The 15849-nt window shown below is 38.3% G+C and overlaps 1 protein-coding gene across 1 annotated transcript; it reads right to left on the reverse strand.

Moving 5' to 3' along the window:
- Positions 1-68: 68 nt before the first annotated feature.
- Positions 69-6490, reverse strand: LOC105829903 (2-phosphoxylose phosphatase 1). Its single transcript, XM_012668983.3, has 4 exons — positions 6058-6490; positions 4561-4728; positions 3600-4168; positions 69-1930 (listed from the first exon to the last, which is right to left on the reverse strand). The coding sequence occupies exons 1-4, from the start codon at positions 6146-6148 to the stop codon at positions 1205-1207; spliced, it is 1554 nt and encodes a 517-aa protein (XP_012524437.1). The 5' UTR covers positions 6149-6490; the 3' UTR covers positions 69-1204.
- Between the last annotated feature and the right edge of the window lie 9359 nt (positions 6491-15849).

Genomic DNA, 15849 nt, shown 5'->3' on the forward strand with positions numbered 1-15849 from the left:
GTCGAGGGAGAAAAGCGCGACTGCGTTTTTATAAAGAGAAAGAGAGAGAGAGAGAGAGAGAGAAAAAATATATATATAATATATATTTCTAAAGCACTATATATATTTACATATATACAATAGAGTGTATGATAAAATATATAATAATCGACTAATCGGTTTTTATTAGCGCTATCGTTTTTCTAAATTTATTTAAAGATACGTTAATTTAAAGTTTTAGACATATATATTTCTATGAAGTTAAGGCTTGCTTCTTACTAAAATTTATGTACTCTCCTTTTTTCTCATTTTTCTTCAATTTTATTTTATAATTTCTGCCAATTCTCTTAGAGCAAGCACAGACTTTTGCATAAGAGGATTAATCAATCAAAATTTTTTATTTCCTTTATACAAGATAGAAATGAAAGACTCTCGTTAAATTTCTTATACGTTATGCAAAAGTCTGTGCTCTCGTTAACTGTACTTCGACATAATGAGATGTAAAAAATTTTGAATTGAGCCCGAATGTCCAAAGAACAATCTTATATATCTGATGTATTATTGTTAGAATCAAAATACTTTCTTGTTAGGTGATAAAATTACATTTTAAGCGATTTACGCCTTTAAGAGAAATTCGTTAGGAAAATTGAAGTATTAGCTCTCTGCAGATTATTTCACGTTAGTACTAATAATTACTTTCACATCGGCTTATTTATCTATAACGCATAGTGCAAGTTGGAAACTTGCTCGAGAGCCGCTCGATATATCTGCCTGTCATTCGAGAAGTGAATTAAAAAGAATCATCCTCGGTAAGAATTAATCCTTGTAAAGTCTTAAACTTTTGATCTCCATGAAAAACTGACTTTATGTGTCATGCGCTTCTTCGCTTTTATCTTCTATTTTTATTCCAGGACGAATTTGCCATTTTTTAAATAGAATATTATAATATCTTACCTTATAGACTGCGTTAAAGCGCTTTTTCTCTTTGTGTTCATGAATATAATGTTCGTAAACAATAATGATTGAACGGCCATTATATTTAGGATAAAAAGAGATAGAGAATCTAAAAAAGTGCTAAAATGTTGAAGTTTCTAATTTCGAGGAGTTAAGATATATACTATCACCGAAGATGAGTGTCTCTTTCTCATTCTTTTTATCTGGCCTATTTTCTTATTGGAACGACCTTATTTCACGAGCTAACAACAAGGTATGCCCATTATTAATTTTAACGAATTTTATGACTCGAACACGCGTCCTTAAAATTCGTCGCGTTGAACGGCACGAAGTAGTCGTCGTGTAACTGCCTGACAATGTTTTCTATCGGGCACAGCTTGACGCCCTTCTTACCCATAAATTCCCCGTCGTCGCTGACGTAGGTGTTGGCGTTCTTGCAAAACGGTACCTTCGGCGTCAGGTCCCGGCCGTTGGCGATAATGCGGAAATAGAAGTCGCTGGCGAGGCGATTGTCGTTCCGGGGGTTGATCTTGTAGACCTCTATGACGAGCCGCGAGGCGTAATGGGTCGCTACGTCCGAGACTATGCCGAGGGCAGTGGCGAGGTACTCCAGAGTCTTGTCGTGGCCGGAATAGAGGACGATCTTGGGCCTGGCCTCGGAGATGATGCGCAGCATGAAGGTGACGATGCCGCGCAGCATCCCGTACGCCTTGAGCAGCCCGTACTTGTTGCGGCTACTGCTCTTGGCGACCTGCTTCGACTCCCAGTCTGTGTAGGCGAACAGCCCGGTAACGTGGTCGGTCTTAACGCACGTGCGTTGGGCGTCAAGATCCGCGCACGGCAGCGAGGCGCCGTGGCACACGTACGTCAACAGGGCGTCCCTCAGCGTGTTCGGGTCGCACGTATGCGCCTGATCCGGAAGCTCGAAAACGGCGCTTGCCGCCTGCTTGATCAGCTCCCCGACGGCCGGATGGGATTTCAGATGGTTGGAGGTCTCCTGGGGAAGGTGGAAATAACGTGTCTGCAGAGGCCGTTATCCTCAATGTTATCGTGAACTCTCCCTCCGGAGCCTTCAGCGAATATTTTATTAAAATCTGAACTGAATTATTCTTTTGATTAGCAATAACAAATTGAAAATGCGAGTCAGCACCTCGATAGAAATTTCGGTAATAGAATTTAAATGAGCTTTGAAGATTTGTAAAGAGCCCCCGTCAAGTTTTGACTTGTACTCGACAAAACTCGACATCCGAGTGGATCTTGAATCTTTGAACTTTTTTATTAATTAATCTTCTGATTGAAGTACTCTTCGACTTAAGACTCTTGTGACAAAATTAATTATCGAAACGTTTAGAACGTGCTCCCTTGAAATTTGAGAAGAGATATTTTCTGTGCATTAAACGTACAGATGTCTCTCCACGTGCCATGTGCGATATACAGACAACAAACGAGAGTTACGAGACGAGATAATTTTCACAGAAAAAAGATTCTTATCGCGTGCAAGTATTTTATTTGGATAACGCGCTGACAAATCAGCGTTTGCCAGCCTACAATGACCCAGATAATTTTATTGGATTTCCTGAGAAAGCAGGGAGAAGAGCGATGTTGATGCAGATTATTTAACATGTTTCCGAGAAAACTGGAATGAGATCTCAGGCCATTAAAACTTCCTCAGAAGACAGGAATAGCACAAATGTAAACTTATCGAATCTACTTTAAGAAGCTGGAAAAGCAGCGACAAGTCCATTTTGCATACTTCTTCAAAAAATTAAACAAAACTGCGCAAGAGATATTCGACACAGATTTAAATTACTTCGCATAAAAAAATTGCTCAAAGACGATTTCATAACTGTATACCCTCAAATATCAATCGCATAAATTTGTATAAACGATTATATATTGTTATATCGCTCGAATTCTCATGGGAAGTCATTAACGTAATTGCTCTTTGCCTCGTGCATCGAATGCAGGCAGGGCTTCCATATTTTTTAGACAAAGTTCGTGCCAGTGGTAAAAGCCATCAGCATTTTCTGGAAAAAAAAAAACTAGTCTTCTCTATTAAAAACGATAAAATAAACAGAAAACAATGAGAGAGAGTGCTGTCAATTGAATAAATCAATTGAGAGTGCTTTCCAATCAAGCTTCATCCAAAATAAAAACTCGTAATAGATTAGAAATTGATGTGGCGAATAAACTGGGTTTTTGTCACAAGATGTTGAATAGAAGCGCAAAACCGATTTAAATATCTTAACTCTATTATTATTGTTTTTCTCTTGAACTAAAAATTAAGATAAAATTCAATAATGCTTCTATTTTCAAAGTTTTTGTTTTAAAAATTGTATTCCGCATATTAATTTAAATTGAAAAGACTTTATTATAAGATTTCGTTACTATTGATTGATTTTTTTTTTTCCAGTCATAGTGATTAATATATGATTTGTCAATTAAAGTAAAAATATATTTCTTTACATAAAATTACGTATAAATCACAATTTTTAGTATTATATATCAGATTTATTTTTTCCATTGCGTAAAGTCCGCGGATAAAATTGCAATTTATCGCGATTTTTTTCCTTGGTTTTACAACCACTGGTTTTACAACCTGAATGCAGAAGGTCTAGAAGGACGGGTTCTCCTCGCGTGTATGTACATACATTTACTATTTTTACCTTTAAGTGCTGCTTCAGGAACTTCTCGGCGGCGGGGCAGGCGCACTCGTTGCTGCAGAACGCGTAGCTCTGGCTCTCCTGCAGGCTGATCCTCGCCAGGCTCTGGAAGCCGTCGTTCTCGAAGAGCGCGTACAGCAACGCGACCGCGCTCTGCACGGTCCTGCGGTAGGAGGTACTGTAGACGATAACGTCCCTGCCGTACGTGGTGCCGTTGCCGAGATTGAGCCGCTGGTGGTACGCGTTCCTAAGGGCGACCCCGGTCTTCAGCAGCTGCAGGACGCCGAGGGTGGTGAGCTGGCCGATCCGGCAGTCCCGCGCGTTCGCCGGCAGCACGGGGAGGCCGTGGAACGGGCCCAGGAACTGGGCCCACGCGGCCCGCGAGTAACTCGACGCGTTCTGCACGAAGCTCACGTAGTTCTCGTAGATGGCCTCGAGCTCGCTCGCGGCCCCGTACTCGCCGACGCCGCAATTGATGCTGCTTATGTTCCGTATGTGCGTCAATGGGCCCCGGTCGCCGTGACGGATGAAGATCAGGATGCCGCTTAATGTCAAGTTGCCGTCGAGCTTCCCTGTTAGAAAGTGAGGAAGCGCGATACTTTATGCGCGTTATACACGCAATCGCGTAGGATAATAAGATAATTTTGAAACACTCTACGTGCGCTTTATGCGCGCACTTGTGTAAGAAGAAAGTGATTTACGCCGATTTCTAGTGGCTCTCGAGCGAGATCGAGCGGGATTATTGACTTCGTGCCTATTCACTGTTTATTGTGATTATTAGACGCGAAGAGCTTTTGTTGATCGATTTCTTTGATATTTGTGAACGCGCTTAATAATATGATTGATGAAAATTATTGATTAATGACACGAAAGTGTTCGGTCATCGTGATTGGCGTACACACACACACACATTTTTAATTTCTTTTCGCGTGCAAAAGTTTCAGAATAATTCGTATGTGGGTACCTTCGGTGTCTGCGGCTATCTCGTGTGGCAAATTGCAGAAGCGAAAGATCTTCTTCGTCTTCGCGTCCGACTTTAAGTTCCTCGGGAATTCTCGCAGCGACAAATCATTGTTTGGAATTCTCGTTTGCACCGAGGTTTTCTCATCTACGCCGATATATTTGTACATACCTGCGCGACAAGACAGAAACCATCACTGTAATTGACAACTTTTAAATCAACAGCAAAATTTCGTTATTATTACGATTTATGTCATTAAATGGCAATTTTAAAAGAAGCTACGTTGTCATAGCATTTTATTTAAACTAAATAATTTCCTTCCTTCTAACGTATTTTGACTTATAATCTATCAGATATATATTAATATTAAAATAATTCAATCTACATCTAAAATTGACAGTTTCTAAATCGATAATAAACTGTTATTTTATTTAATTTTGCTTATATTATTATTACATATTATCATATTATTTGTATCTAACATATTAAAAAGAACGTTTTCTCCTCCTCCTTTCAACGTTTTTATTTATGTATTATAATTTTTCCTTTTCTAATGTATTTTAATTTAATATAATTTGATAATATAAATAAATATTATAATTAAATTCACATTCATAATCGACAGTTTTTAAATCAACAATAAATTTTATTTTGTAATTTTGCTTACATATTATCATAACGTTTTATATTGTCAAACAGCGGTTAAAAAAGACCACGTTCTCTCTTAACATTTTCATTTATGTATTATAATTTCTCCCTCTCTAATGCAATTCAATTTAATCTGATCATACGTATTAATTATTAAAATAATTTCTGTGTCGGGGGAAAATGTTAGTTCCATTTTCGAAATTAAATTTCGGCGAAAAATTTGTTAACAGCAAAGTTCTCCGTCGAATAGTGAGATTATGATAAATTTGTTTTTTCCTGACGGTCGATTTAGCATACGTGCCAACGACTATGATTGGACACTTCCCTTATACTTCGCGACAAAAAGAAATAGTCGTCGCCTTGATGGCACCTGATAAAGTCCAGCTATAGTATCTGTTATTGAAAAACTGTTCTATTATTACGGTTCTATTATTAAAATTGAAGTATTAACACGTGCGAAGAGATCAAGTGATGCGCGACAGCTCATCCACACGTATGTACGTTCTATCCTATACTTAAAAATAAACACCCGCGCCGAGAGATTGAAAGATTTAAGCACCCCGAAGGAAATTCGACACGGATAACGACGTGAAACTCGAGAGGCAATTGTAAAACGCGGCGCGAAGGACAATTTTCCTCCTTCTCGTATATCCGATCGATCTCGACGCGAATTCGATATTTTCCATTTGCATTTTCCAAGACGCAAAACGAAGTCACGCTTGTATCGCGATGACGTACAAGACGATGCGAATCGTCCTCGCGGCGCCGAGGAAATCAGGAGGATTCGCGGCTCGAAATTACGCCGATTCCCACGACGGGGAGACCGACTATAACACGTTGTTTGCGTTTTACCAGCGACCAGCAGGAAGATCCACACGCTCAGAATCACGTAGCAGTAGAATGCCCTGTGCTGGTAGGACAGCCGGACCATTTCCGCGAGCATCCCTCGGCGGTTTCCGGTCCCGGGGGACCGATTCGCAGGCGGGCGTGCGGTAACGGCGTCCCGACGACGACGTCACGACGGCGACGATGACGACGGCAACGTGGAGCGGCGCGAGGACGAGGACGCGACTTGATTTCCGTCCCGCAGTTCGTAGAGGCCGACCTCCGTGGCTGCATCTTCAGACGCCCGCTTTCCGCATATTCGTCGACGGCCCTGCGACGAAGGTACCGTGCCCGGGCCGAGAGAACAATCAAACGACGACGACGACAACGAGGGATGACAACGGGATCGTTGTTGAATCGCCAACCTCCCTGCGGCGCGTACGCCCGAGATGGAACTGCCGGTCCTGACATGGCGATGGCAGGGGTAGACTCGCGAGGGGTAGAACTTTGTTCCCAGGCGCAGGCGCTACCTAACCCCCCCGCCGATTACCCTCCACCCTGAGGAGCCGCGACCAGAGTTCTCCGCGAGAGACGGGGGTCGGTCTACAGGGTGGCTGGCTGGCTGGCTCACCCGCGACGTTTATCGACCTTCCCTTATCCGGCGCGGTTATCGAATGCGGGGTGCCTCGGTCGCGCGGCCGAAAGGCCGGTCGGTTATACACTCGCCGTCGAGAAGGCGCGAGAGTGTGCACACACGCTCGTCGTCGTCGTCGTCGTCGTCGTCTTCGTCTTCCCGTCGTCACGTTGCGGAATATCAAAAACAAGGTCCCCCGGACTGTAATGACGAGCTTTCTCTGACAATTACCGACCCGAAGAGACGCGAGAGAGAGACGTCAAGATGACTGACGGTTTATTCCTCCACCTGACCGACTTTTACGGCCAAACACAATGTCCAAATGTTTCTCTCTTTCTCACTCACGCACAATACGCGCCGTTAACTCCTACACGTTTATTTTAAAGAGTGTAAGAAATGCGTTTGTCTTTTTCTTCGGCACGCTGAAGAAACACACCGGTTCCCGGCGTAATCATACGGCAATTTGGACGCTGAAAATACGTCTTGACACAATCGTCCTTCGTAAACATGATTATTTCTTCCTTTCCTCTCGCGTTCTCAACTAGGATTAGTTACTACTAGATATGTTACTTTTGACAATATTCGTAGTTTCAAGGTAACTCGAATCTACGAAGTTAGAAATTAATTTCAAAGATTTGAAGCTTCAGAGTTTGAAGGTAACTTTGAAGATTTGAAGTTTCGAAGCTTCAAAGCTTCGAGGTTTGAAGCATCGAAACTTCAAATTTTCAAAGTTACCTTCAAACTCTGAAGCTTCAAACCTTTGAAATTAATTTCTAACTTCGTAGATTCGAGTTACCTTCAAGCTTCGAAGCTACGAATATCGTCAAAGGTAACAGTAAATAACCCCGAAGGCTCAAAACTTCGAAGCTTCAAGTTCTTTCGAAACTTTCAAATATTCGAAGTTGTCAAAAAAATCAATAGCCCTAATACACACAAACAAGGTAAAAAATGAGTCAAGGAAACGATGTATAACGGTTTCTATAAAATTGCGAGCCGCTTGCAGCAGACGTATGTTATGCCGAAGCTCTGTTATTTCATCAAAAGGATCAATTCGACGGTGCACAATCCTGCCCCTTGTTAATTTCCTTTCCGCGCGCGCGGAACAGCGGCGGGCTAAAATTATCGCGTATCAAGCGCCGCGCGATCAGATTAAGCCGCGGGTTAATTCCGTCCGCCTCGGTTTTCGAAATTAATCCGGTTTATGGGGGGGTATATCCGGTTACACGGAGAGATTCGGAGCCCTTCGTTACGACTGAACGCGGAATTCCGCGTCGATCCGGGGTCGCGCGGACGTGCGGATTCGACCTCACTTCGATCGCGTCGATTTGCGCCGCTTGTTGCTCCGAAGGTTTCTCGAATTTTTACGTCGTGACGTTTCTGACACCTGGGGTGAGGTGCAAACGCGAAGGTGCAAGGCTCGCTGTCCGACGACGACGACGATGGATCCCGGGGATCGCGCCGAGAAAAGCGGATGCTGTGATATCATCCACGGCGCGAACGGCTTGTCTCTCTCTCGCGCGCGCGCGCGGCCCAGCCTCGTAAATATATTCCGTTTAAGACTGATGGCTAGATTGTCCCGCAGTTGACGGTTAGTCACGGGGTTCTCATATCGGGGCAGGCCGAGCTACACGCGGATAATCGCGCCCGTCTAGCGACGTCGCAGCGCAACGCGACGCAACGCGCCGGGCACGCAATCGTCATTGGTAATTGAACGCCCCCGCGGGCATTGCCGGACTTAAACGGTCCCCAGACGAGCGATATTCTTTGTTAATAAGAAATCCTCCTTCCCTCACCCGAGAGAGAAGAGAGAGAGAGAGAGAGAGAGAGAGAGAGAGAGAGAGAGAGAAAGAGCGAGAAGATAGAGCAGATGCGTTCGGTGAACCGATTAGGAGATGTCGATTCAGCTTCTCTCTTGAGAGAAAGAGAAAGAGATTTTCCTTACGTATATACAATATTTATTTTACGATGAAGAAATAGCTATCCAGTAAGAGCAGACATTATCAGTTTTATAAGACGGGAGAGCGTTTATTTGAAATGTTGCGAGAAAAAGTGTCGAAGTGACGACAGTTTCGCGCTACCTCGCTTTAGTTCATAATTATGTAACGGTGTAATTGGGAAAGCTGTCAATATCGCCCCGTCAAAACGTCTATTCTTAGCGTCTTCTTATATCGTCCTTTCTCTTCTTTCTTTTCTATGTGTATATACAGAGAAAATGTCTGTTCTTTAAAGTAATACAAATTTATTACTTCGCATAAGTTTAAAAATGAGTATTATATTAATTTGCATTGCGAGCATCGATATATATTTAGCTTAGTAACTGTGTTTCAAATCTGACGAAACCTGTCGACGCGCAATTTAAAATGGGCAGAGATTATAATTAATTTAAAATATTATAAAGATTATAAGTATACTCTCTAAATTTCCCCTAGAGTGAAACATTACTCTAAAAGAGTGAAAATCGAATATATCTATAAGTTCGAGTGATTTGTCACTCTAATTAGAGTGAATTAGAGTGAAAATGCACTCTACAAGAGTGAATTTTTACTCTAATTAGAGTGACAAATCACTCGAACTTAGATATGTTCGATTTTCACTCTTTTAGAGTAATGTTTCACTCTAGGAAATTTAGAGAGTAGGGTTTTCTATATATATATATATATATATTTCATTGATATATTATATTAATTTTAAGTAAATTTACTCACAAAGAGAAAGAGTAATGTAATAATATTCAGGAATAACTTATGTTATATATATATATATATATATATATAAAAGTTTGGTAGAATTACAATCAGGTTGCATTTAGAATGAATTCAATTCGTGCATGACAATAATTAAATTGACGATCAAAGCAATGTACAGTTCGCGACAATTAAATTTGGACGGACGAAAATTTACGTCGCGCAAGCCACGTATTCATAAGCAAATTCTAGAAATTCAATTCTCCCGTAGGTACACGATATAATCTTTAACGAGATAAAGTGCCATCCACAACTCGAGAGGGAATCGAAGAGGCCGCGCGACTATAAGCGTTACTTGCAGTTTCAAGACCGCAGAATCCTTTAATCGTCCACGTAGGTCACCGTGGCGACTATCACCGCCTTGGCATTGGGGAAGAGCGACCGGTATTCCTCTTGTCGGTTCGAGCCTCTCGATGCCTAATGTCGGCATGCGAGAGAGCATCCGGCTGTGACGCAGCGCGTTCACATTGCCGCGAGGAATAATAAAGTTTGCAGCGAGCCGCACGGTCCGGGCGGACTGTGCGACACTTCTAGACGCACAGTCGTCGGCACCGTCGTATCGCTTTGTTATAATTTCGTGAGCGAGCATCAGAGAAATTCCATCCTAGTTGCGATCTCGTTGCGCAATGGTTCCGCATCGGCGCGCAGTCGCCCGAGATCAAAGTTCTTTCCGCGGCCTAGAATGCGTCCTCAAGGATCGTCAAACGCGTTTAAAGTCGGCTATTCCGCTCCGTCTCGCTATCGTTATCATCGTCTACGCGCTCGATCCCGTAGCCTGAGCGAGAGGGATTCATTACCACCGTCACGGAATGTCATTGCGGTAATGATAACGAGTACCCTCATAACAAGATACGCAACGCAGGCGGAAGACAATCTCGGTGAATTCGTCATGTACCAATTTACGCCGTAAGGTTGCCATCTTTCTCTGCAACTCCGGCATTTTTCTTTTCGCCGCATTTACTCAACAATGCGATTATACCAAATGACGCAAATTATCTAGCTGTAGGAAATTAGGCCAGCGTTGCGAATAATTAACGAGACTAACAAGAATTATCATTAGTTATATTGTGATTCATAACATTATAGAGGCGGCGATATTATGGTACGCTATTTACATTTTGTACAATGTACAATAGCTTCGTTCTCCATTTTCATTTGCTAATATGTTGGTCAATCGATTTTGGTGTCGGCTTACTAAATAAATATTGGATATTATAAAATATCTAAAAGTTATGTATAATTCAACGCTATATATTGAAAGTTACCCGATCGAAAAGAAAAATAATATCTTATAATAAATATCGATTGTTGTAAATTGGGCAAATAGCGCCACTGCAAGCCACAAATGATTCCATAAGTAATCACTACAATTCCACATCTAATAACGGAGATATTATGAGTAGTTATAACACATACAACGGTCATAATAATACCGTATTCTTCTCTACTAAATTATATATAGAATGTATGTTATATTGGATAATTGAATTGTGCTGTCTTTAAATATACAAATTGCTTGCATTGAATCAAACATTTTCAATTCAAAGTGAAATAACAAGTTTTACTTAAAATACTTTGGAGTAAACGGAAAGCTTTTACACCTGGATTGTTAATAAATAATATCTTTCCTAACGTCATTGTCCTTCGAGATTATCTTCGCATTTGTACATTTGGCACAAATCGCAGAAGCAATTGCCGAAGGAATTATTCATTTTGCTTTCTCAAACAACGGGTCCTAACTAACCGCCACTAATCGACAATCATTAATCAACTTAGCCAACCGCTATCAACCAACAGTTAGCAAACAACGACCTCCAAGCAAAGTTTGTTCACAATTAATTAAATGTTCATGTGTACTAGGTATTTGTTATCATTACAAATTATTCATGTGTGCCTGAATAATTTAGATTAAACGGAGAGCTTCCGAGTTTCGATTGTTAAAAAAAAAAATAACTTTTTTTTCTAACGTCATTGATCTTAGGAAATTTCCTCGCATTTTGCCTTATTAATAGTAAGACATGAAATCGATAGTCAAATCTATCGAAATGTTATCATCGCTTTTACGCAACGCTGATTAATTTTCTGTTGTGTTAACTTGGGAGGCTGTCATCGCGGAGTTAGCAAATAATAATTTGTATGGATGGTTATCTATATACCAATTATTATTGCAATTTATTTATGAGAAGTAAAAAATAAAATGCTAAATAGCGCGCGCGAAACTAGCCTCTCAGAAAATATTGTTAAAAAAATCCAAAACCCGACAGTTTCAAATATAAAAATTTGTTTTTACTTCTGAGATTTTTTTCTGGACTCAATATTCATGGAATAATGTATTTTTGTAAAACATTCTTTGATAAAAAACTGAGATTACTTTCCTTTTCTTTGGACACAAAAAGAATTATGTAAGTGATATACTCCAGACACTTTCTTCTGAAAAAACGTGGACCAGTTTGAATCGTTGTTTTTGCCTTAATGCGAATTGTTACGAGATTTAAAGATTTTTATCTAAAATATACCGAGTAAAAACTTAAACCTGCAATCTTGATCATAATCGACGGACGTATGCTTTTACTGAAATTAGTGAAATTCAAGCAGATGAATGACGAAAGAGAATGTTTGGAGAAACTAGATTAGATCTAGTACAAAGTGCCAAATTACACTCTCAAGGGTGCAGTCCGTGAAAGTGTCGGGTGATAATTTAAGTCATTCTGTGATTAACCTATTTTGCGGACATAATGTTATGTACATAACAATTAATTCATTCAATCTACTTGTCTTTGAAAATTGTATTTGATTGTTTTAATTAATGCTTCAGTATAAAATAGTTTAATAATTTTACCCATAAAACATATATAATTTAATTTCTTACGCATAAAATTAATAATGGCAATGAAAATATATGTACGCAATATATGTTTAATTATCTTGTTATTATAGGTAATTATTGTAACTTCAATATTTTTCGATTCAATGAATGAGAAATTTTATTTAAAATAATAAGAAAAGGTTAATTTTTTAAGCTAATCTAAACTTCAGAGATGTAAGGTGTATTTCTAAAAGTACCACCACTTACTTAATATTATAAGAATATCTTATATTTTACAAGAGAAATAAAAAATAGAGACATTTAGAGAATACTATAATCCGTTGGATTCAGTCTTAATTATCATTTATTTATAAGAACTATATTTAGAGAAGGAGAGAGACTAAAATATATTTTTAGAGGAAATCTTCGTTTTTATTATGCATCTCATATCATATAATATAGAAGTTCAACTGTCATATTAAGATCACATCAAAATAATTAATGATTGGCACTACTGGATAAGTTTTATTTCTGAAAATTACATATAAAAATAAAATATCCTCATTTTAAAATTCTTTCATATGATAAACGTTGGAAAATTTCTCGAAAAGCCGGCTAAAATTTAACAGGAACTAAATTCAGCTTGCAATCTATAAGTTGAAAGATAGGATTTCTATCTTTCAGAGATATAAGAAAATTCCTAAAGACATTTGGTATAATCTGTTGGGTTTATTGTTAGGATCCATCGTATTATCCGTCGTACGCATTCTCGTCGGTCTTATTTATACGGCGTCAGACAAGGGTAAGTCTGGGAATTTTTCCTGGAATCTATCTGAGCAGGTAGATAGCTTAAGACACCAATGTCAGGATGACTACTACCCAACAGCTTGTATTGTTATCTGATTTAAAAAATCGATTTTTTTTTGGTGCGTATCTTATGGCAGTGTCGTAGAGAAGAACTTGTGCGTGTTAATCACAAATTCCGGACAATTCCGATAATATTTCAGCTTTTTAGAAATCCTTTTTAGAAATATCCTCAGCAAGCAAGATTAACTTGCAACTTGCAGAAACATTTTCTGTATATTTTTATTTATAAAAATTTAAATAATATAATTTCCGAATTCTATGTAAATAAAAATATTTTAATCTTTTAATATCCATCGATTTTTAAATTTGTGGAACTAATTATATACAGTAAACACATATATTTCATATGACATATTTAATTTAATTTATGTTGCTAATAATAATATCGTATCATTTTATACTGAATATTTATATGTTCATAAAAAATTTATCGTAAAATGTTTTACATTTATTATGTATGTATACATATTTACAAGTATTATAACAAAGAAAAAAAAGATATTTTAACAAAATTTATAATTTCTCAAACTATATAACCAAACAAATTTTATTATAGCAAATGATATTAATATAAGACTGATAAATGTAAAACTATTAATTGAATAAAAATATGAATAAAAATAATTACAAAAATAATTTTAAATTTTCGTTTCTTTCAATCAAATTATTATTATTTATTATTTATTAATCATTAAATATTTAATTCTTTTTCAATAAATTTTTAATAAAAGTATTGTTTAATAATTCTTTATTATTTTAATTCATTGAGTTGTCTAAATTGTATCTTTCGCAGCATGTCGCAAAGAATTAACTTATTTTATTACTTTGTTATTGATGGAAGATTGCAATAAGATATCTAAAACATTCAATTCTTAATTTATGTTTATACAAAGCAGTATCGAATGGAGAATATAATAAAAATGTACATATATAAAGATTAATATAAAAATAACATAAAAATATATTAAATTTAAGTTTACGCATTCGGCAATTCTCTAGAGCAACTCTTATGAATATAAATAAGTTTCTAAAATAACGCTTTTATCACAAATTTCCATTTTATATTACTTAATAAACTCAATGACAAGCGGAATCTATCGCGTAAAATAATAACGAAAACGACACGTGTCAAACGACTTGCCGAATAAAATCACATTAAGCCGTAACGCTGAATAAATCATCGGAGGAATTTCCCCGGAGTGGTGGTATACATATCCGCAAATATATACCATTATCGCGGAACGATCGAGTCGATCAAGCGCGAAACGTGACGTAAAAGGAAACTGCCAGGTCGCGGAGTGCAGTAAATGCGCTGCGGTGGCTGATCGCCCGGGACTTTTATCGCTTCCTAATCTACGGACGAGAAGTGGAAGGTCAGACCCGAGTGTCTTGACGTTCACGGGGTGATAATGCATGTATTTACGGCTTGTCGATTTCCCTTTGTCCCTCTTGATGCGCGCCCGATCACTATTTCGTTATCGTCAGCACAGGCACGCGCGCCACGGTATGGACCAGTTTGCTTTCATGCTACGTCGAAAAAAAAAAAACTGCATATCACACCAGGTATCACGGATGTTCGGGACGTTCAACTAACGGTACGTTGCGGGAGAGAAGAAGAAAAACAGAGACGTTAACTAACGATTAAGAAAAAAAAAAAGAAAAAAGGATTGGAACGTAACGATAAGCAAATCTCGAGAACTACGGAGTTACTTAACGCGGAATGATTGATAATAGCGTGTCAACAATTTACGCATAAAAATATACGTCTGATAATAACGATGAGCAAGAGAGGAAGAGAAAGAAGTTGAATGGAGCTTAATAATTACTCGCGATTGCGAGTAAGACGTTTAACGTTATTAAAGTTGATTAAATTTCAAAACACCGCAACTCGCAATTAAAAATTTCTACCGCAAGCAACCATTTCCAATATTTATGCATAAGAATATGTATAAAATATAAGAGTACAAATAATATTCGAGTAATATTCTAGTACACATAAATAAAAGTTGTAAGTATAAAATATAAGAAAATAATTGGTGAACTATATTATGAAACACACACGCACACACACACATATACAGTGGCGATCAAAAGTTTTGGATCAGGCATATTCTTTCATATTTTGAATTTAGGAGAAATAAACAAAAAAAAGAATTTAACTTTAAATAAAATAACACATTTTACTATAAATAATCGTTGATAATGATTTAAAAAACATATAATAAATTAGCTATTATTTTTGGAATATTGCAAAAAAGATATTTGGCTCGAAACTTTTGATCGCCACTTATATATATAGATATATCAAATTAAAATTCATAATCTTCATCGGTTGGACGTAAGAAGCCTCATATCAAGGCAGTCTACTTTTTGGGAGAAAAGAATATATAAATATTTATCACGCATTACTTTATACACCATGGAATATTTATCACACTTAGTGAAAACAATAAGAAAGTATTTTTTCTTAAATAAGCCTCTCGGTCCGTTTCTTTTCGTCCGTTTTTCCTCCCTCCCTCTCAACGTGTTTCATTAATTCTCGGGCATAATTTTTTTTTGTTTTTTACGTAAGAATCCTTGACTGATTGAATTTACGTCTCGCGCATGATTCGTTCCTCGACTTATCTCGCGACGGCTGGAAATAGAGGAGAGGAGTCGGCGAACGTCGTCGTGATTTTGCGGCCGGAATGCCGTTTCCCCCCCGAGATATCGGGCAATATACGGGATACACGAGAGAAGAACACAGCCGCGGTCAGTTGTTACTTATT

This window comes from Monomorium pharaonis, chromosome 4, assembly GCF_013373865.1.
Source record: "Monomorium pharaonis isolate MP-MQ-018 chromosome 4, ASM1337386v2, whole genome shotgun sequence".
NCBI classification, from domain to species: domain Eukaryota; kingdom Metazoa; phylum Arthropoda; class Insecta; order Hymenoptera; family Formicidae; genus Monomorium; species Monomorium pharaonis.

Coding starts and splice junctions, on each gene's coding strand:
- LOC105829903 (XM_012668983.3), bottom strand. CDS start 6,148: ATGCTCGCGGAAATGGTCCGGCTGTCCTACCAGCACAGGGCATTCTAC. Junction 4,729..6,057: donor GATCTTCCTGCTGGTCGCTG/GTAAAACGCAAA, acceptor CTTGTCGCGCAG/GTATGTACAAATATATCGGC. Junction 1,931..3,599: donor TCCTGAAGCAGCACTTAAAG/GTAAAAATAGTA, acceptor CACCTTCCCCAG/GAGACCTCCAACCATCTGAA.